Here is a 23,166-nt window from a genome sequence, read left to right on the forward strand (position 1 = left end):
GGATGTTAAAATCTCCCATTATTATTGTGTGGGAATCTAAGTCTCTTTGTAGGTCACTCAGGACTTGCTTTATGAATCTGGGTGTTCCTGTGTTGGGTGCATATATATTTAGGATAGTTAGCTCTTCTTGTTGAATTAATCCCTTTATAATTATGTAATGGCCTTGTCTCTTTTGATCTTTGCTGGCTTAAAGTCTGTTTTTTCAGAGACTAGGATTGCAACCCCTGCCTTTTTTTGTTTTCCGTTTGCTCGGTAGATCTTCCTCCATCCCTTTATTTTGAGTCTATGTGTGTCTCTGCATGTGAGATGGGTTTCCTGAATACAGCACACTGACGGGTCGTGACTCCTTATCCAATTTGCCAGTGTGTGTCTTTTAATTGGAGCATTTAGTCCATTTACATTTAAAGTTAATATTGTTATGTGTGAATTTGATCCTGTCATTATGATGTTAGCTGGTTATTTTGCTCGTTAGTTGATGCAGTTTCTTCCTGGCCTCGATGGTCTTTACAATTTGGCATGTTTTTGCAGTGGCTGGTACTGGTTGGTCCTTTCCATGTTTAGTGCTTCCTTCAGGAGCTCTTTTAGGGCAGGCCTGGTGGTGACAATATCACTCAGCATTTGCTTGTCTGTAAAGGATTTTATTTCTCCTTCACTTATGAAGCTTAGTTTGGCTGGATATGAAATTCTGGGTTGAAAATTCTTTTCTTTAAGAATGTTGAATGTTGGCCCCCACTCTCTTCTGGCTTGTAGAGTTTCTGCTGAGAGATCAGCTGTTAGTCTGATGGGCTTCCCTTTGTGGGTAACCCGACCTTTGTCTCTGGCTGCCCTTAACATTTTTTCCTTCATTTCAACTTTGGTGAATCTGACAATTATGTGTCTTGGAGTTGCTCTTCTCAAGGAGTATCTTTGTGGCATTCTCTGTATTTCCTGAATCTGAATCTTGGCCTGCCTTGCTAGATTGGGGACGTTCTCCTGGATAATATCTTGCAGAGTGTTTTCCAACTTGGTTCCATTCTCCCCGTCACTTTCAGGTAAACCAATCAGACGTAGGTTTGGTCTTTTCACATAGTCCCATATTTCTTGGAGGCTTTGTTCATTTCTTTTTGTTCTTTTTTCTCTAAACTTCCCTTCTCGCTTCATTTCATCTTCCATCACTGATACCCTTTCTTCCAGTTGATTGCAACGGCTACTGAGGCTTCTGCATTCTTCACGTAGTTCTCAAGCCTTGGCTTTCAGCTCCATCTGCTCCTTCAAGCACTTCTCTGCATTTGTTATTTTAGTTATACATTCATCTTTTTTTTCCAAAGTTTTTAACTTCTTTGCCATTGGTTTGAATTTCCTCCTGTAGCTCAGAGTAGTTTGATCGTCTGAAGCCTTCTTCTCTCAACTTGTCAAAGTCATTCTCTGTCCAGCTTTGTTCCGTTGCTGGTGAGGAACTGTGTTCCTTTGGAGGAGGAGAGGTGCTCTGCTTTTTAGAGTTTCCAGTTTTTCTGCTCTGTTTTCTCCCCATCTTTGTAGTTTTTTCTACTTTTGGTCTTTGATGATGGTGATGTACAGATGGGTTTTTGGTGTGGGTGTCCTTTCTGTTTGTTCGTTTTCCTTCTGACAGACAGGACCCTCAGCTGCAGGTCTGTTGGATTTTGCTAGAGGTCCACTCCAGACCCTGTTTGGCTGGGTGTCAGCAGCGGTGGCTGCAGAACAGCAGATTTTCGTGAACCGCAAATTCAGCTGTCTGATTGTTCCTCTGGAAGTTTTGTCTCAGAGGAGTACCCGGATTGAGGCGTCAGACTGTCCCTACTGGGGGGGTGCTTCCCAGTTAGGCTGCTTGGGGGTCAGGGACCCACTTTAGGAGGCAGTCTGCCCGTTCTCAGATCTCCAGCTGTGTGCTGAGAGAACCACTACTCTCTTCAAAGCTGTTAAACAGGGACATTTAAGTCTGCAGAGGTTACTGCTGACTTTTTGTCTGTGCCCTGCCCCCAGAGGTGGAGCCTACAGAGGCAGGCAGGCCTCCTTGAGCTGTGGTGGGCTCCACCTAGTTCCAGCTTCCTGGCTGCTTTGTTTACCTAAGCAAGCCTGGGAAATGGCAGGTGCCCCCCCCCAGCCTTGCTGCTGCCTTGCAGTTTGATCTCAGACTGCTGTGCTAGCAATCAGCCAGACTCCATGGGCATAGGACCCTCTGAGCCAGGTGCGGGACACAATCTCCTGGTGTGCCGTTTTCCAAGCCTGTTGAAAAGCACAGTATTAGGGTGAGAGTGACCTGATTTTCCAGGTGCTGTCTGTCACCCCTTTCTTTGACTAGGAAAGGGAACTCCCTGACCCCTTGCACTTCCCGAGTGAGGCAATGCCTCGCCCTGCTTCGGCTTGCGCAGGGTGCACTGCACCGACTGTCCTGCACCCACTGTTTGGCACTCCCTAGTGAGATGAACCCGGTACCTCAGATGGAAATGTTGAAATCACCCCTCTTCTGCATCGCTCACGCTGGGAGCCGTAGACTGGAGCTGTTCCTATTCGGCCATCTTGGCACCATCTCCAAGATGGCTGTAATTAACAATATGTTACACAATTTCAAAGAGCTAGGAGGAGGATGTTGAATGTTCACAGCACAAAGAAATGGTAAGAGATGATGGGTATGCTAATTACCTCTGTATAGCTATGAAAACGTTACTATGTTCTTCATAAATATTAATACATCAAAAAATTTAAAATTAATAATGAACAAAAGATAAAGGGTCCTGAACTCTAGTTTTAGAGCTGAATTGTATCCAGTCAGATAGTTTCTATGTTATTTAAACGTTCACTTTAAATTTGGAGCTGAAATATATTTGGAAATCTTTACTTTTAGTATGTTCATTTGTGTGTGTGTGAAGTAAACTTGGTTGGCTGTTGGCATATGTATTGTGTAGCTGCTTAATAAAACATTTCCTTCCAGTGCTTCAGCTTTCTGATGCTTAGAAAATATGTATATTTAACATAATATGCATTATCACTTTTGAAAGTAACTAATTATTCTAACAGTTATTTGTGCGAAATTAGTAATGTGAATTCAGGAACTATCAGTCTTTTCTATGGCCCGGAATAATTTAAATAATAGAAATTATCTGATTAGATAGAAATCATTGTAAAATCATCAAGGTTAGAAGCTGTTAAGATTTCCTTTGACTTTTGCTTATCATTAGTTTTAAAGAAAAAAAATAAATTGACGTAATGGAAATTTCCACTGTACATCAGGAAGGGAATTCAGTGGAAAAGTAAGCTTCCTATTCACTCTTGACCTTCAGTTTATACTTTTTTCCCTAAGTCAAGTACTCCTACTGGTTTCTTACGCTATTTCTAAAACTAGCCTATCTGTCTATTGCCTATTTAAAATAACTCATTAATCATCTTTTATTTGAGCTCCCTTATGGATCTGTGTAGTTTTTCTGTCTCTTTTTAAAACTTTGCGGTAAAATACACATAACATAAAATTTACCATCTTAGCCATTTTTAAGCATACGGTTTAGTAGCACTGTCTTTCACATCATTGTGCAATCAATCTCCAAAACCTTGTCATCTTGCAAAACAAATTCTGTATCTATTAAACAGCTCTCCATTCTTCCCTACCCCCAACTCCTGGCAACCGTCTTTTTACTTGCTGTCTCTCTGAATTTGACTACCTCATACAAGTGGACTCATACTGTATTTGTCTTTTTGACATGGGCTTATTTTACTTAGCATAATGTCCTCCAGTTCCATTCATGTTGCCCTGAAAGACAGGATTTCATTCTTTTTTTGTGGCTGAAATAGTATTCATCCGTGTTGTAGCATGTCAGGATTTCCTTCCTCTTTAAGGCTGAGTGATATATTCCATTGTATGTATATACCAACGTTTTATTTATCTGAATTTATCTGCCAATGGATTTTTCAGTTGTTTCTACCTTTTGGCTATTATAAATAATGGTACTGTGAATATGGGTGTACAAATAACTTCAAGACCCTGCTTTTAATTCTTCTGAATATATATCCAGAAGTGTAATTGCTGGATCATATGGTTATTTTATTTTTGATTTTTTGAAGAATTTCTGTTGTTTTTAAAGTCACTTTTGATGGTTTGTTCTTTGCTAGAAAATATATATTTCAATTTTATGAGTGCAGAGTTGCATATAATACTTACATATTTTACTTGTTAAATTATATAAAGGTTATATTGTATTTCCATATTCTCATATAATTATCTTTAGTACCCATGTTTGTAACTGTTTACTCATTTCTCTTTCCTCGTTCATGTTTACTATTTTATTGGTCTTTAAAACCTAGTTTTTGATTTTGTTTCCTAGCATTTAAATTTTTCTGTTTCATTAATTTTAGCTTTCATTTTATTTATACTGTTATTTCTTGAGGCAATGGCTTGGTTCATCTATTTTCAGTTTTTAAAAAAACTGTAGAGTATTTGTAAGGCTCTAAATTTTATTTTATTTTTTTAGTTATAGGAATTTTTAATATATCCTGGTTATTCATCCCTTATGAGATACATTATTTGCAAGTATTTTCTCCCATTCTGTGGATTGTTGTTTCATCTTCTTGATAGTGTCCTTTGATACACAGAAGTTTTTATTTTGATGAAGTCCAGTTTATCTGTTTTTTTCTTTTGTTGTCTGTGCTTTTTTGGTATCTTATACAAGAAGTCTTTGCCAAATCCAATACTGAAAATATTTTTTTCCTATATTTTCTTCTAGGAGTTTTATAGCTTTACTGTTAAGTTTTGGTCTTTCATCTATTTTGAGTTAATTTTTGTATATGGTGTAAGAAAAGGGTCCATCTTCATTCTTTTGCATGTGGATAATCAGTTTTCCTTGCATCATTTGTTGAAAAGACCGTCCTTTCTCTATTGAATGGTTTTAGCACCTTTGTCAAAAATTGGTCATATGTGTGAGGGTTTCTTTCTAGGCTCTCTATTCCATTGGTCTGTAGGACTGTGCTTATGCTAGTACCACATTGTTTTGATTACTGTAGCTTTGTAGTAAGTTTTCAAATAAGAAAGTGTGAGTTCTCCAACTTTATTCTTTTTCGAGATAGTTTTGACTATTATGCAGCTCTTTGAGATTCCATATGAATTTTAGGATGTTTTTCTTTTTTTTTTTGAGACGGAGTCTCGCTCTGTCGCCCAGGCTAGAGTACAGTCGTGCGATCTCGGCTCACTACAAGCTCCACCTCTCGGGGTGATGCCATTCTACTGCCTCAGCCTCCCAAGTAGCTGGGACTACAGGCACCCGCCACCATGCCTGGCTAATTTTTTTTGTATTTTTAGTAGAAACAGGGTTTCACTGTGTTAGCCAGGATGGTCTCCATCTCCTGATCTCGTGATCCGTCTGCCTTGGCCTCCCAAAGTGCTGGGTTTACAGGCGTGAGTCACTGCGCCTGGCCTTTTTTTTTTTTTTTTTTCAAAAAATACCATTGGGATTTTGATAGGGATTGCATTGAATCTGTATATTGCTTTGGGTAATATTGTTACCTTAACAATCTAGGAACATGGGATATCTTTCCATTTATTTATGTTTAATTTCTTTCAGCAATGTTTTGTAGTTTTTTATTAAGTTTTTCACCTCCTTGATTAATTCCTATATATTTTATTTTGGATGCTATCATAAGTGGAATTGTTTTCTTAATTTCCTTTTTGTATTTTTCATTGCTAATGTATAGAAATCCAGCTGATTTTTGTGTGCTGATTTTGTATTCTGTGACTTTGAATTTATTAGCTCTAACAGCTTGTTTTTGGTGTGTATGTGTCATCTTTAGGGATTTCTACATATATATCATCTGTGAATAGACATAGTTTTGCTTCTTTCTGTCCAATTTCAATGAGTTTTCCATCTTTTTCTTGCCTACTTGCTCTGTCCAGAATTTCTAGTATTATGCCAAATAGAAGAAGAAAAAGTGGGCATCCTCATCCTGTTCCTGATCTTAGGGGGAAAACTTTCTATCTTTCACTATTGAGTATGTTGTTAGCTATTGGTTTTTAATATATGGCTTTTATGATGTTGAGGAAATTTCCTTCTATTCCTAGCTTGAGTGTTTTTTTAAATCATAAAAGGTGTTGAACTTTGTCAAGTGGTTTCTCTGTATTGATTCAGATGATCATGTGGAGTTTCTTCTTCATTCTATTAATGTGGTATATTACATTGATTTTTTCGTTGTTGAATCATCTTGTGCTCCTGGAGTAAGTTTCACTTGGTCATGGTGTGTCATCCTTTTAATAAGCTGCTGATTTTGTTGAGTTTTTCATCAATATTCCTAAGGTGTATTAGTCTGTAGTTTTCTTGTAGTATTTTTGTCTGGCTTTGGTATCAAGGTAATGTTGGACCATAGAACTAATGAGGAGAAGTGTTCCCTTCTCTTTAATATTTTGGAAGTGTTTGAGAAACATTCTTTAAATGTTGGGTGGAATCAACCAGTGAAAGTTATCTGGTTCTGGCCTTTTCTTTGGGAGCTTTGTGATTACTGATTTAATCCCTTTACTAGTTATAGTTCTATTTAGATTTTCTATTTCCTCATGAGTTAGTTTTGGTAGATTGTGTGTTTGTAGAAATTTGTCCATTTTGTCCAGGTTATCCAAATTGTTGGCATACAGTTTTACATAGTATCGTCTCGTAATTCTTTTTATTTTTGCAAAATCAGTAGTGTCACCACTTTTTTGTGTGTGCAGGGAGGGGGTGGGGGGGGAGATAGAGTCTTGCTCTTTCGCACAGGCTGGAGTGCAGTGACAAGATCTTGGCTCACTGCAACCTCCGCCTCCTGGCTTCAAGTGATTCTCCTGCTTCACCTTCCCTAGTAGCTGGGACTACAGGCATGCACCACCATGCCTGTGTAATTTTTGTCTTCTTTACAGTCGAGACGGGGGTTTTACCATGTTGGTCAGGCCGGTCTTAAACTCCTGACCTGAAGTGATTTGCCTGCCTTGGCTTCCCAAAGTGCTGGGATTACAGGCATGAGCCACTGCATCTGGCCGTGTCACCACTTTCATATCTGACTTTAGCAATTTGGTGTTCTTTCTCTCTGTCTCTCTTTTATTTATTTATTTTTTCGTTAACCAATCTAGCTAGAGTTTTGTTGACTTTTTCAAAGAATCAGCTTCTGGTTTTGTAATTTTTCTCCATTGTTTTTCCTTTCTCTGTTTTCACTCTGATTTTTATTATTTTCTTTCTTCTGCTAGCTTTGGTGTAGTTTACTCTTTTTCTAGTTCCTTGAGGTATATGGTTAGGTTATTGAATGAGAACTTTCTTATTTTTTGATGTAAGTGTTTACAGCTTTACATTTTTCTTTTAGCCCTGCATTCACTGCATCCTGTAAGTTTTAGTATGTTGTGTTTTCGTTTTCATTTGTCTCACGTTGGTTTCTAATTTCCTTTGTGATTTTTCCTTTGATCTATTAGTTAACATTCACAAATTTTCACATATTTGTGAATTTTTTAGTTTTTTATCTGCTGTTGGGTTTTTCATTTCCATTATGATCACAAAACATACTTTTTATGATTTCAATTTCTTTAAATGTATTAAGACTTATTTTGTAGCCTAACATATGGTCTGTTTTGGAGAATGTTCCATGTACACTTGAGAAGAATATATTATGCTGGTGATGGGTGAGTTTAGTTTTTGACATGTTACATTTGAGCATTCATTTAGGAGAAAAGTCAAGGGAAGACATTTGTTAATGAACTGTAAAGAGGGGTTAACATCACAAGAGTAGGTAATTTTTTTTGAGAAACAAATTTAGAGCAACAGAACAGCTTTGAATATATTCTTATTTAGAAGGCTGAAGGTTGAATATAACCTGGAGTGTTAGAAAAGGGTGGAACACTTTATCATAGACAAGAGCCAAGATAGTATAATATTTAGACTTTAAATATCAAAAAGAAGATATGATGAGCTGAATTCAAAGTTGAAGGCTAGGCATGGTGGCTCATGCCTGTAATCCTAGCACTTTGGGAGGCTGAGGCAGAAGGATCACTTGAGCCCAGGGGTTCAAGACCAGCTTGGCCAACGTGGTGAAATCCTGTCTGTACTAAAAATACAAAAATTAGCCAGGCATGGTGGCAGGCGCCTGCAAACCCAGCTACTCTGGAGGCTGAGGCGGGAGAATCGCTTGACCCCGGGAGGCAGAGGTTGCAATGAGCCGAGATTGTGCCTTTGCACTCCAGCCTGGGCAACAGAGGAAGATACCATCTTGGGAAAAAAAAAAAGTTCAGAAAACAGCTTGTTTGGGAAGGACTGTTTTTTGTATTCCTTTAATAATTCAATAAAGAAAATAGAAAAAGGTTTTTTTTTAAATTTGAGAAACATTTAAATGATGACCACTACTTAAACTATGAAATTGAAAACCACAAATATAAATTATGCATTCTTTATAGTATGAGTTTTAGAGGCTGTTAATTTGCTATAATATTAGGTACATCTGGAATAGAAGAAACTTCATATCTTATCGCTATATTTGAATTCTGTAGAAGTTATTTCTGGACAGTCTACGAAAAGCTCTTGCTGGCCATGGAGGAAGTAGGCAGCTGACAGAAAGTGCTGCAATTGCCTGTGTCAAACTGTGTAAAGCAAGTACTTACATCAATTGGGAAGATAACTCTGTCATTTTCCTGCTTGTTCAGTCCATGGTGGTTGATCTTAAGGTAACATGCTTATTCTTTCTCTACTACAAAGTTTAAGAAAATTAAATGAATTTTCTAGCATAAGTATTATGTCAAAGATAATTGCTAACATTAAAGTTCTGATTCTTCGTTGATAAGTTCATAGGACTTGCTTTTGTTTTTACTGTGTTCATCAGCCTAAATGGACTGAGAATATGAAGAAAACGCCATTTTCTTTTTTTCTTTTTCTTTTTTTTTTTTTAGGGTGAAACATCCTTGTTTACTGGGGCAGGAGAGTTGGGAAACATAGACCCCCGTATTCTTTTTTTTTTTTTTTTTTTTTTTTTTGAGACAGAGTCTCGCTTTTTCACCCAGGCTGGAGTGCAGTGGCTCAATCTCGGCTCACTGCAAGCTCCGCCTCCCGGGTTCACGCCATTCTCCTGCCTCAGCCTCTCCGAGTAGCTGGGACTACAGGCGCCCGCCACCATGCCCGGCTAATTTTTTTTGTATTTTTAGTAGAGACGGGGTTTCACCGTGGTCTCGATCCTCTGACCTCGTGATCCGCCTGCCTCGGCCTCCCAAAGTGCTGGGATTACAAGCGTGAGCCACCACGCCTGGCCGAAAACACCATTTTCTTAAATGAGCATAAATATACAGACTTGGGTTTAAAATAATGTGGCAATTAGGGCCTGAAAGGAACCTATATATGGTATAGGAAGAATTGTATCAGACTGATGAACCACAGTGTGGGTGCTTTGTGCTTCTTCTGGCAACTGAATTTTACTGCCATCTGTGTGGGTAATGTGTTGATGTTATTACATGTTAGTAAAGAAATACTGCATGGTTATTTAAAGGCTTTTGTTTTCTGTTGGGGTTTTTATAGAACCTGCTTTTTAATCCAAGTAAGCCATTCTCAAGAGGCAGTCAGCCTGCAGATGTGGATCTAATGATTGACTGCCTTGTTTCTTGCTTTCGTATAAGCCCTCACAACAACCAACATTTTAAGGTGAGAGCATTGGTTTTTATCTAACTGTATTTACTGATGCTGTTATCCTTTATAAACAAAAAGACTATAGAGATTAATAGGTTCACTTTTATCGGTATTTTTCACTTATGTTTTGATGTTCAAGACCTTAAAAACTTAGTGTTTTTTTTTAAAAAACTTTCTATTTGCTGTTCTTTTTGGCTTCATTTGTATTACTGAGTATTTTTCTCATAGAAATAATCTGCTTTTTTTTTCTTTTTCTATAGATCTGCCTGGCTCAGAATTCACCTTCTACATTTCACTATGTGCTGGTAAATTCACTCCATCGAATCATCACCAATGTAAGTCCAAAAGGTATTGCTAAATTACTAAAAAAAAATTTTTTCTTTGTTTTCTTTGCATATTTCTTTTTAAGAAATGCACTCTTGGTTTTCAAAAAGGTTCTGAATTTAGATGTATGAAATAGGAAAATTTCTCCACAGTGATTCTATTTGATAATTGATAAATATTTGTATTTTTCATATTAAGTCTTGACCGAAGGGACCATATTAAGGAAGATGGAGTTAATAAGATGCTTTGGAAAGATTAAATCTAAAACGTTTTATTCAGATCAGAAGCCCTTGAGAAAAATGTCACTGAAAATACAATTTAAAATTTTCATCCCAAAGCTTTTCAAACATATTGCTTGAATACTTTTAGCCCTTTTACAGCATTTGATACATTGACTTGCCATCTTACCATTTAAGTTAAAAGTAATAGTATTTACGTTGTAGTCTAGTATAGCACATTGACAAAATGATGGGACTATATTTGATGGTACTTTTAAATCTTTTGATCCTAAATTCATTCATAATATAAAATTTCATTTTTCTTAAACAAAATGAAATATTAACATACTTTAAAGTAGGTATTCACAAGATACAAAAGCATATCAGACAAAGTAAGTGAAATCATTAAAAGGTACTTGCGAAACCTTCAACTCTGTCAGATGTGGAGACATTAAATAGACAGCAAAACTTTATCAGATTTGGACTGTGGATTTTTAAAATTCTGTTCTTGTAATTATGAACAACCCTATTTTGAAAGTTTTCAGGTGTTATCTTCCATTGTTCCACTTTTATCAAATGATACTCACATTTATGGGTAAATTGGTTGACGCTTTCCTTCCTTAATGTAGGCCGGGCGCGGTGGCTCACGCCTGTAATCCCAGCACTTTGGGAGGCCGAGGTGGGCGGATCACAAGGTCAGGAGATTGAGACCATCCTGGCTAACACGGTGAAACCCCGTCTCTACTAAAAATACAAAAAAAAAAAAAATTAGCCGGGCGAGGTGGCAGGCGCCTGTAGTCCCAGCTACGCGGGAGGCTGAGGCAGGAGAATGGCGTGAACCCCGGAGGGCAGAGCCTGCAGTGAGCCGAGATTGCGCCACTGCACTCCAGCCTGGGTGAAAGAGCGAGACTCTGTCTTTAAAAAAAAAAAAAAAAAGAAGGCTGTAATCATTGATAACTTAGTATATTTGACCTGTTTATAATCAAATTCCATTTTAAGACTGTGCCTCTGGTGAGTTGAAAATAACCCTTCACCCCCATTTGCCCTGGATGTTGTATTTATTTAAAATAAATACTGCCCAATTCTATCCATTCCTGCAGTGGAAAATTAACTATTGATAAAGCTACTTGGTGACACATTTAATTTTTCTTAGCAGGTGTTTAGTGAGCATTTTGAGAGGACAGTCCTTTGTTGTGCAGGATGCCTTGGGCATTGCAGAACCTTTAACATCTCTGGCCTCTTTTCATTAAATGCCAGTTGTGCTGCATCTCCTCATCCCTGGTCATTATAAACAAATAAACATGCCTGAGGGAATGATACCTTCTCCCTTAGTTGAGTATCACTGAGTTAAATTGTAGGTAAAAGTAACATTGAATATGCTTTGTTCCAAAAGGGAAAGTTTAATGAAGATTGTAAATAAGGTATGTTTGTATTAAAAACTTAAAAAAAAATCACTGTACTTTTGTCAGCATAGTGAGCCAGGGCATTGTACATTCAAGGTTTACTTTCAAGGCCATTAAAAAAAAAAGATGATTTCCCCCCTCAAGTTTATGTGTAACTCAGAAATAAGACATTATTGCTTTTTTCTGCTGTGGCTAAGAACACTAAAAATATTCGAAGAGTGGATAGCTTTGCATAAATGCTTAAAATTTGTATATAATAAACCCAAATATATACTTTTTTGATACTTTGTGGCTAGTTACTTTAATTGTGAAATATTTTTGTCTACAACTGACTATATAGAGCACTTTCAAGCATGGACTTGGCACTGCTGTAAGTGGCTGAGCTGCTCCTTTCTGGGTTCCAAGCATGCCTGGATTGGTGCTTCATGCATGCCTCAGTGTACTTGGTGAAAGTGGCTGTGCATCCTCTTCTACTCTAATGAGCACTGCATGTGTGGAGGGTGGAGTGTGTCTGTATCAGAGATCAAGTTATATGAAAATCTGTTTTATAAAGAAAAACTAGATTTTTAAATATTAAGTGTCAGTAACTTTTCAATGAAATAGCTTGAAAAGGAACATAAATATTAGTTCAAAGTATCTTTTTGAATTATGCCTTGGGTAGTGATACTTTATTATTATAGATAGCGTGGGAAATTTTTTCTCGTTAGGATATTTTCCCCCTTGGTTTGAGGCTAATCTCTATTGAATCTGAAGTACTCTTTTGGTTGAAAAGGACTATTTATAAGGTGAATATACAAATTTATGAGATTGCCTATTTTAGAGTTTCATTGAAGACATTTGTTATGGCTATATTTTTGTCTTGAAAAATCACAGGTAATTCTTAGATATTTGGACTTCTGATCTTAAATTCATTCATAGTGTAAATTTTTTTTCTAATGATTCTTGGTTCAATGTACCTCATAAGTTCTCTTCTCCCATGGTTCTTTAGCCAGTCCACACATTTTTTTTTAAAGTATCACATTCTCAAATAAGATAAAAGTTTTATTGATGTGTATTGAGGGTTTGTGTAGAAGTAGTAAGGTGTTTGGAGTTCTACTTTTGTAAAACATACTCATACTCAGTTCATAAGTACTGAGTTTAGATCTAAAATATTCTAGTGTTTCTTCTTAGAAAATCTTAAAATACATCCACTATTTGATTCTTATTATAATGCAGGTTCCTAGCAGTTGCTAAAATAGTAGTTGTACTGTCATCTTTTTTATTATCATGTGCAATAAGAGATGAATTATAGTTGTAAGATCTATGTTATATGCATAATCTTCATAGACTTCCTTTGGATTAAATTAGATATGTAATTGGGAAATTTAAAAAGTAATATACACACTTATGAACCAATTATCTTAGCCATCACTGGTACATGCTATAGCTGGTATATTACTTATTTCTGTTTTTTCCTTACAACAATTTATCATAATTTACATATGGATAGTTCACATACTGAAAATGAGATGATTTCTTTCTACTGAGAGGTTGTAGTTGAAAGGAATTATTTCCAAGGCATTTGAAAGTTATTTAAATCTCTTGAGGAAATGCCACATAATTTGTTCATATTATGTAAGTGTTGCCATTTGGCTATAAACATGGTATTTTCAAGGAAAAAAAGAGTAAGTCTACTTTAATTGACTGGTGTTCAGGAAGGGCACATTTAGTAACTGCTCAAAATACTAAACTTTTTTGCCAACCACATGTCTAGTTTTTCATGCTTATTTTATTTGAAAATGTATATTTTACTTTAAAATGAATATATTATGAAAAATGAAAACTATGAAAATTACTAAATCTTAAGCCTAAAGTTATTTTATATGGTGCACCTGGGACCACAATACAGTTTCAAAAGCTATTAAAAAAAGACAACAGTAATTTGAATAGGATGTTATATGGGATGCCTTTCTTAGTTTATCAGTTTCTGACAAGATCTTATGAGATGTGTTGGGTAAGGAAGACCCTTCACTCAATGACTTTGTTATTATTCAGCTTTTTGTTACTTTAGGCTGATTAACACAAGCTGTATAATTTAGTAAGTATAAGAAATCAAGTTGCATTGGCTGCTTTGGGTAAGTCAAAGTTGCTGAGAGTTGGAGGAATCCATTATACTATCAGACTAAAAATTGATCATTTGTAGGAACTAGATTAAATAAAGTAGGAGTTGAGGGAAAAATGTAAACAACCATACTGTCCCAAAAAAGCATTTCTTCCCTCCCAGTTTTGGGATTCCTCCCTGAATGGAGTTCAGTATTCAAAATGTGTATCATAAGTTGGTTTTATATTTTACTATCTGGTGAACAGGATTTGTAATCCACAGTTTGGGTTAAGGTAATATAACTTGATGCTATTCAAAATATTCTGAGAATTCCAAGTGAAGAAATTAAAATGTCGAGACTTCAATTAGCTTAGTTTTGAATAAGAAAAAATCTGGGAATGAGATGTGAGAGATATGAGGCTATTCAGTCTCTCTTATCTACAATTTGAATGTATTATTCTTCCAGATATTTTTTATAAACATCTGGAGTATTATAAATTAGAAGCCTACATTTTAGGTCATTTAATGCATACTCTACATATGTAGTGAAAATTCATCCAGTCAGTTTTGTATTAAATGATAGACTTTAAAGATATAGTGATTTTCACAATTGTCATTTTTTAATAATATATCAAGTCATTCATTTTAAAGTTAAAGATACACTTCCAAATAAAATAGGCACTAAAAAGTAGACATCAAAGCTAAACAGGTTAAATTGAAATAGAAAATACATAAAATAATTGTTTAAAAAATATTTCACTAGGATCAGTTTGTCTTTGTTTATGGTAATTGTTAGTCTCCCATGTATCTTGTCATCATTGCATATCAATTTAAGATTATAGGTTTACTTAATAGTTTTATTTCATTTACTAATTTCATGTTGTAATTATCATTGTTGTATGTAAACATATAAGTAATGGTTTTCCACATACACTTCTAATACTGTGTTGAACCACTAATCACTTTTAAAGCTTTGACAATAGCATTCTTACCTGGGAAAATATATGCCATGTATGCATGTGTTCCAGAAATTGTAAAACATTAAACTTAAAAAAAAACAAAAGAAGAAGATTGGCTACAGATTAGCTCTCTGAAGACTTTATTTTTCAAATTCACTGGCTTATCATTGAGAAAAGATTGTCTCACATGCACATGCTCATGAAGTGGGCAATTTGTCTCATGCTCACTATTATGTTTTATAATATAATATATGTATGAGTTAGTGTTTGAATTAAAGACATTGTTTGAAGACTTTGGAAATCATGGTGTGTGTTTGCATGGTCTTACAAAGTTCCCGACAAAAGGATAAAACTTAAAACTACAGTGATAAACAGAGCATACAACTCATGTAATTTTGTACTTTTTCTTCCTTGTGGTCTTTGTTTTTTTCTAGTCGGCATTGGATTGGTGGCCTAAGATTGATGCTGTGTATTGTCACTCGGTTGAACTTCGAAATATGTTTGGTGAAACACTTCATAAAGCAGTGCAAGGTTGTGGAGCACACCCAGCAATACGAATGGCACCGGTAAGATAAATCACGAATTTTGAATCTCACCTCCTTTCTATTGCATTTTTTTAGTGTCTTTATCCCATTCCTGCTGCTTTGGTTATTTTAGAGAATTGAATGGGTCCTTCATTTCCTCTAAATGTTGTGGTATGTTGTATATAGAATATTGTTGAATACTAGATTATAATGTTTGTTTTCCACTGTTTCCATGAGTTGAACTTAACTTTTCTTAGATAAATTTTCTCACAAAACACTGAAAGTCTTAATGAATGTCACCTTTTTTTTCTGTTTTTAAAGTTTTTTTTCTCTTTAAAACTTTTGAACGAAAATATTTTGATTAGCTTCTCACGTTTTGGGGATGAGTAAGGGAAGCTGACTCCTGGGTTAGAGTGAATGTTGCTGCTAATGCACATTTTAGCTCATTGAATGGTGACTATTACACATAGGAAATGAATAAAATTTAGAATTTTCGTATTTAAAATAAAAATATTTTATATTTCAACAAATATGCCTTGAGGTTTTACAAATGATAGGAACTTTGATACTGACATTTGACTCTAAACTTAATAAAAAGCAGACTTAAAATTGGGTATTCTCACAGATTATTACTCTTAATATGGAATTTAAAAACTCCTGTGGAATCAATTTAAAAAGATAATTATAAGATTATGGAAGTCATTTTTTGGTGTTTATGTATAGGAAGAGTATTATACAAGAGCAACTCTTGACATTGATTGGTGGTGCTTTGTCTTCTGCTTCTTATTTTCTATTATTGGCTGCTGTCGCTCACATGATCAGATGCCAACCAGTCACTGTTTTGCATGGCAGTGGGCTTCTGTGGCTGTAAGTATGACCCATTGTAACTACATCAGAAAAGTCCTTGGTTTCTTTGACTTTTCTGTGTATAGTTACCATTATAGTCACATCTTGTCATTTCAACTGAAAATATAGCATGTCTTCACCTGTTGGTTTTATCTAGTAAGTCAGTTATTTCACAGTTAGGAGATAATTTAAACAGCTTCCTCCCTGGCATGCTTCTCTTTTTCCAAGTCCCCTTAGTCAGTGAAATATTTTGGTTTTATACAGTTGTGGTTCACTCTTATCCAGTTGTCAGTAATTATTTCTGAGGATTGTTTATCTTAGATGTTCAAATAGAGAAGTTTTTTATATCATATATTTTGGGATTATTGAGCCTAAAAAATATAGCCAAAAGATCATGGCAATGATGTTTCCTTAAGTAAACTTTAAAATGCAAGGTTACCTTTTAGTTAACTTTTTGTAATGCCAAGTACTTCATTTTTTTTTTAAGTTGAAAAAATTTTCAATACAGGTATAAGTTAATTGGAGGTAAGCTTAAATAATAGCTGTTTAAATGTTATTTAACAAGACATTTTAAAAAATCTTTAAAAATTACTTGAAATAAGTTGTTTAAAAGTTATTTATTGACCTGTTTATTCCAGAGATCTTCTGGGAAATTAGAAGTTTATTTGACTTTTTTGTTTTAAGTTTACTACCTTTTCTGGTAGAAAATTAATGGCCTCCAGTAATAGGGCTTGGTGGGAGGTTAATATTCACTTCCTATTTAACTTCAGTATCCACTTTACCAGCTGCCCATAATTTTCTGTGAATAAGGACTAAAAATGAAAGTAAATGATTATTTTGAACAGAGGTAAAATTTGATTGGTAGTCTGAATATGTTCTCTACACTTAGAAGTTATTTTACTTCTTAGCCCTAGTTATAAGCTGATTCTCAGAGCTACATATTATTTTACCGAAAAGATATAACTAGAGAGGATTCCTCTTTTGGCCCAAGGACACCTGTAATAAGAATTTAGTTTTTAATTATTTTCTGAAAATATCAATATACATTTAATTTTCAAAATCATTCCTAAGCTGTTTATGTTTTTGAAATGTTATATGTATGTATATTTGTACATAATGACTAAAGGACAGCTTTTGGGCTATTTCCAGGAGAGAAAATAAATAGCAAATTTAATATGAAACAATTTTTAGAATAAGAAAATTTTAGGTTTTGAATGGCTGTTAGGGTAAAATGTCACTCCTCATAAACTTGGTGAGTTAACAGTGAGATAACCAGTATGGAAGTATTGACGTTCTACTCTTTGCCAGGCAAAGGTGTTAATGCCAGGGAAGCATGATGAACTAAGCATACACAGCACTTCCCCTCACCGAGATTCCAAGCAAAAGGCTTATAGCTTTTGCTTGAAAATGCCTAATGAAGAACTCAACACCGGGCACGGTGGCTAACGTCTGTAATCCCAGCACTTTGGGAAGCCAAGGTGGGTGGATCACCTGAGGTCAGGAGGTCGAGACCAGCCTGGCCAACATGGCGATACTCTATATCTACTAAAAATACAAAAATTAGCCAGGCATGGTGATGCATGCCTGTAATTCCAGCTACTCAGGAGGCTGAGGCAGAAGAATCGCTTGAACCTGGGAGGCGGAGGTTGCAGTGAGTTGAGATGGCGCCATTGCACCCCAGTGTGGGCAACAAGAGCGAGAATCTGTCTCAAAAAAAATAAACAAACAAAAAAACTCACTACAGGTGGCATGGAGTCTGGCAACACAGGAAAATATATATAATAAATGGTTTACAGATAATACCTAACATCAGAGTTTCCTACTGTTGGCACTATTAACATTTTGGACTGGATAACTCTGTTATAGGGGGCTGTACTGTGCATTGTGGGATATTCAGCAGCATCTCTGGCCTCTACCCACTAGATGCCAATATTTCCTTTACCCTCCAGCCCTCCCAGCCATGAAAACCAAACATGTCTCCAAACATTTCCAGATGCCCCCTGGGGGACAAAATCACCCCCAGTTGAGAACCACTGTATTACAGAGTATGTTCGGTGGGTTGTCCCTCATTTGTGTTGCATCAGATGATTTGGGACTGATAAACCTGAGCCATTAGCTTGCTTCAGAAGTAGCAATCAAGGAGTTCTGTTGCAAAACATTAAAAGTAAAATAATATCTGCTTCAAGGCTTTACTAACACTTTGTATTTTGGAGAGACAAGTTACTTGTTGGAAGGAGCTAATTATTTGAAAATTTTCTCTTCGACCAAGATAGAATCATGTCTCTGTCACTTCCAGCCATCATTGATCCTCTTTCTTTTGGAGCTCTATAGAATACTTCTGATTCTTCCATAAGGTGGCCCTGCAGATATTTGAGTAAAGTTATTCTGTACTCATAGAATTCTTTTTATATCATTTTGGCATTGGAAGGGATTTTCTTCTTTTAGCTCTCTCTTTTTTTTTTCTTCCTGAGACAGAGTCCCACTCCAAGTCCCACTCTGTCACCCAGGCTGGAGTGAGTGCAGTGATGCAATCTTGGCTCACTCCAACCTCTATCTCCCAGGTTCAAGTGATCTGCCTTAGCCTCCCAACTAGCTGGGGTTACAGGCGCCCACCATCATGCCAGCTAATTTTATATTTTTAGTAGACCATTTAGCACCATTTTGGGCAGGCTACTCTTGAACTGTGACCTCAAGTGATCCACCTGCCTCGGTCTCCTAAAGTGTAGGTATTATAGGCATGAGCCACTGCGCCTGGCCTCTTTTAGCTCTCTTTAAAAGTGTATGTGTGCTTGTTGGGTCTGTTTTTATAGCTAAAGAAACTGAAGCTTAAATAAAGTTATATTAATAACAAATGCATGGTTAATGAACAGTCAACCAGAGTTAGTTCTGAGGTTTCTTGACATTCAGTTCAGTGTCTTTATCAGGTTCTTTAGTTGTCGTTCTTCACTAGCAAGTTAGCTTGATGAAAGCAGTAGCTTTGTCTGGCTTATTCAACACTGAATCCCTAACTTTTGAACAACATCTGATACATATTGGGCATTTAGTACATGTTTGCAGAATGAATGAAGGAATGAATTTCTTACTTGATCTGGTTTCAAAATCCTCGTCCAGGCCGGGCGCAGTGGCTCATGCCTATAATACCAGCACTTAGGGAGGCCAGGGCAGGCAGGTCACTTCAGACCAGGAGTTTGAGACCAGCTGGGCCAACATGGTGAAACCTTGTCTCTACTAAAAATGCAAAAAAATTAGCCAGGCGTGGTGGCAGGCACCTGTAGTTATAGCAACTCAGGAGGCTGAGGCAGGAGAATCGCTTGAACCCGGGAGGCGGAGGTTGCAGTGAGCCAAGATTGTGTCACTGCACTCCAGCCTGGGCAACAGAGTGAGACTCTGTCTCAAAGAAACAAAAACAAAAAACAAAAAACCCTCCTGTTTCTGATTTGCTTCTCTTCTGGAAAGACCAACCTGACAAAAATTTTTAAAATTGAAATGCCGTATTGAGATCTGATGTTAGTGATACAGATGTAATACTATGATGTAATAATTGATAAAAGCTATTAAACTGTTGTGTTTGTATACCCTGTTTCTAGTAATACAATCTAAGATAGTATTATTATTTTATATTGACTTTTTAGTTATTTAAACTCTTTGGCCATTTTTATATGAATGCTGAGCCATAACTTCTCCTTTGTACTTTTGTAGTTTTTTTTTAATATTTGAAATACTTGTCTTAGCACTAATTTTACTATTTGTAAACTAACATCTCCTGCTTTCATAAAATTCAAAACTGCCAATAACAGATGTATGAATTTTCACAAATATTTGTTATTTCTCAACATTTTTTATCTTAAATGGCATGCTGGCTCACCAGATCTTTCTTACATGCCTGTTATTCAGTCACATGGTCTAAATTAACAAGTGGTTTGGGCCTTTAATAGATATCTGAAGACTCTGGTTCATGAATTTCTTCCCAGACATGATTGCCTCTCATCTTTGGCCAGATCACGTGTACCAGCTTGTATTCCTACTAATACCTGCAATATAGAAGATCAGCTAATGAATGAATGAATTTTTTCTTACATTTCTAATTAAGAAACACATTGCTTCTTTAGCATGTTGTTCCTGACTTTCTGTAACCCACTAAAATTAAAAGGTATTTGAGATGAATTAAATTTATTGGAATTTCTGAAGTCATACATTTCATATTAGGCAGCCATGTTGGAACAGAATTTACATGTTGATACTTGGGATTAAGAGGTGACATAATTAAACTAATAGAGTCATACATCACTTAATGACAGGGACATGTCTTGAGAAATGAGTGCATACTTAGTGATTCAGTCATTGTGCAAACATCATAGAGTCTGCTTACATGAACCTAGATGGTTATATAGCCTGCTACATACCTAGGATATATGGTCTAGCCTACTGCTCCTAGGCTGCAAACCTAGGCTAAACAGCATGTTACTGTACTGAATACTGTAGGCAGTCGTAGCACAATGGTAAGTATTTGTTTATTCAAACAGAAAAGGTGCAGTAACAATACAGCATAAAAGAAAAAATGTATAGGACACTTAACACAAATGGAATTTGCAGGACTGGAAGTTGCTGTGGGTGAGTCATTGAGTGAGTGTTGAGTGAATGTGAAGCCCAGGACATTACACTACTGTAGACTTAAAATTTTTTAAAATTTATTTTAGTTTGAATACTTTTGCATTTTCCTCATACTCAGGATCTATACTGTAGACTTTATAAACACTGTACACTTAAGCTATATCAAATTTATAAAAAATATTTTTATATGATAATTAACTTTACGGTAGCTTTTAAAATATAAACTTCTAAATTTTTTAATTTTTTGACTCCTGTAATAACACTTAGCTTAAAACACATTGTACAGCTAGCTGTATAAAATGTTTTTCTCTATATCCTGTAAGTTTTTTCTATTTGAAAATGTTCTGTTTTAATTTTTATTTTGAAAACTGTTTTAAGATCTGGGAGACAAACATGCACATTAGCCTAGGCCTACATGGGGTCAAGATCATCAGTGTTACTGTCTTCCACCTCCACATCTGCTCCCATTGGAAGGTTTTTAGGGGAAATAACGTGTGGAGCTGTCATCTCTTGTGGTAACAATGCCTTCTTCTGGAATACCTCCTGAAGGACCTTCTGAGGCTGTGTTTCATAGTTAACTTTTTATCTTTAAGTAGGAGTATAACAATACAAAGTATACTATAGTAGGCTGGGCCTGGTGGCTCACGCCTGTAGTCCCAGCACTTTGGGAGGCCAAGGCAAGTGGATCACCTGAGGTCAGGAGTCGAGACCAGCCTGGCCAACATGGCAAAACCCCTTCTCTACTAAAAATACAAAAAAATTAGCTGGGCGTGGTGGTGCACGCCTGTAGTCCCAGCTACTTAGGAGGCTGAGGCAGGAGAATTGCCTGAACCCGGGAGGCAGAGGTTGCAGTGAGCCAAGATTGCGCCACTGCACTCCAGCCTCGGCAACAAAGTGAGACTTGGTCTCAAAAAAAAGTATATTATAACAAATACATAAACCAGTAACAGTTATTTATTCTCATGAAGTATTGTATACTATACATAATTGTATGTGCTATACTTTTTTTTATATGACTAGAAGTGAAGGTTTGTTTACACCAGCATCACTACAAACAATAATGCATTGTGCTTGGACATCATGGTGGCTATGTCACTAAGTGATAGGAATTTTTCAGCTATGTTACATATTGTCTATCATTGACTGAAATGTTGTTATGTGGCATATGACTATTTACTTTTTTTGGAAATGATTCTTAAGGAAAAATTCTGATACCTGCTAATTGTTCTCTGATCTTGTGTGCCTGTGCAATGGCTGCATCAGGGAAGAGCCATTTGATAGTTACACTTAGTTACATCAAAGTAAATAAATTTGTTTAATCAAAGTTTCAGCTTGATCTAAGGTGAAACACCTCAACTTAGAGTGAGGAAAAAAATACAGTTGAAAGAGAACAAACATTAAAACCAGAATTTATTAAATCATTTAATAAAACATTTGCTTTGGGGTCGGGGGGCAGTTATAAAAGCAAACTATTTGGAAGTTTTGCTGTTTCTCTTCTGTAGTGACATTCTTGAGTATAAATGTGTGCATTAAATAGCTATTCTTCCCCCCTGAGGACTAAAACCCTTCGGTGTTCTTGGGTATAATAACAAATGCATATTTCACTTAAATATTGAGGATAGTTCATTTGTGTTGTAGATATGCATGTCTGCTTCTTAACTTTGAAAGACAGCCTGTTTACTTGGACATTTGTATTATGGGTCCACAGTTGGTACACAGTCTTTTATTTCTATATTATATATATGTTTACATAAAGGCATTCATGTCAAAATCAGATAGTTTTGTGTTCTTTTCAAGGGAAAAAGGAAATGTTTTATAATAATAGAGAGGTGATATTAGCTCTAGAATATAATTGTTGGATTTTTGGTTGAAAAACATCTATAATTATTTTAGTTCATCATATGTCTCTATAATTGAAACATATTTTCTGTAAGTTTAACTTTCTCAGAGTTCTTTCTGTTTTACGAATGTTCTTCAGGCAAAATGCATGCATTCTCTAACTTAAAAGAGGTGGAGTGCCGTCGAAGGAAAAAGCAAATTTTACAATTAAACTAGTAAATACAAAGATTGCCTACATAACATATTTCATTAATTCTAAGAAGCACTTATTTTTACTCTTCTCTAAAATTGGGAATGTATCTTATTTTAAATAGTGTCTTACAATTGACAGCAGTTTTTCATTCCTTTTGGGACATCAAATAATGCTGCATCTTACAATTGATAATGTGGTAGAGTCTATGAAATACTTGTATGTATGTCTGGGGAATGTTTGTTAAATGAATTACCCAGTGTGTATATTTGTGAGAACTATAGACCAAATATTTTTTCCCTTATGTTTTTACATTTTAGAAAATAGTTTTTTACATAGATGTTTTACAACCTGATACTAAGCTTTTAGTATTGTAATAGATTTTCATTGTTTTATTAGATTGATTAAAAAATAATATAAATGGTGCAAAAACGATTTTCATTGTTTTGTTAAGCTTAATAATACTGACCTTATGCTTACTATTGAGTGTTTCTACTTATACCACACATTTGGTAGTATAAAAAATAGCTTTTTTCAAAGTTTTTTAATAATAAATTTCTTTCAAAAGGTTGGATA

General features: G+C 35.7%; 1 protein-coding gene across 5 annotated transcripts in view; it reads left to right on the plus strand.

The window, feature by feature from the left end:
• The window catches only part of NF1 (neurofibromin 1), a 324,371-nt gene that overhangs the window by 129,544 nt on the left and 171,661 nt on the right, over positions 1 to 23,166 (plus strand). For 3 of the 5 annotated variants that reach the window (XM_032163044.2, XM_032163045.2, XM_032163046.2), the window contains exons 9-12: positions 8,474 to 8,647; positions 9,489 to 9,611; positions 9,857 to 9,931; positions 15,015 to 15,146. In XM_032163044.2, the coding sequence (XP_032018935.1) occupies positions 8,474 to 8,647; positions 9,489 to 9,611; positions 9,857 to 9,931; positions 15,015 to 15,146 (504 nt within the window). Of the gene's footprint in view, positions 1 to 8,473; positions 8,648 to 9,488; positions 9,612 to 9,856; positions 9,932 to 11,881; positions 11,912 to 15,014; positions 15,147 to 23,166 lie in introns of all 5 variants that reach the window. The other 2 variants (XM_058446141.1, XM_058446142.1) reach the window with 1 other exon arrangement.

Source organism: Hylobates moloch, unplaced genomic scaffold, assembly GCF_009828535.3.
Source record: "Hylobates moloch isolate HMO894 unplaced genomic scaffold, HMol_V3 SCAFFOLD_10, whole genome shotgun sequence".
NCBI classification, from domain to species: Eukaryota; Metazoa; Chordata; class Mammalia; order Primates; family Hylobatidae; genus Hylobates; species Hylobates moloch.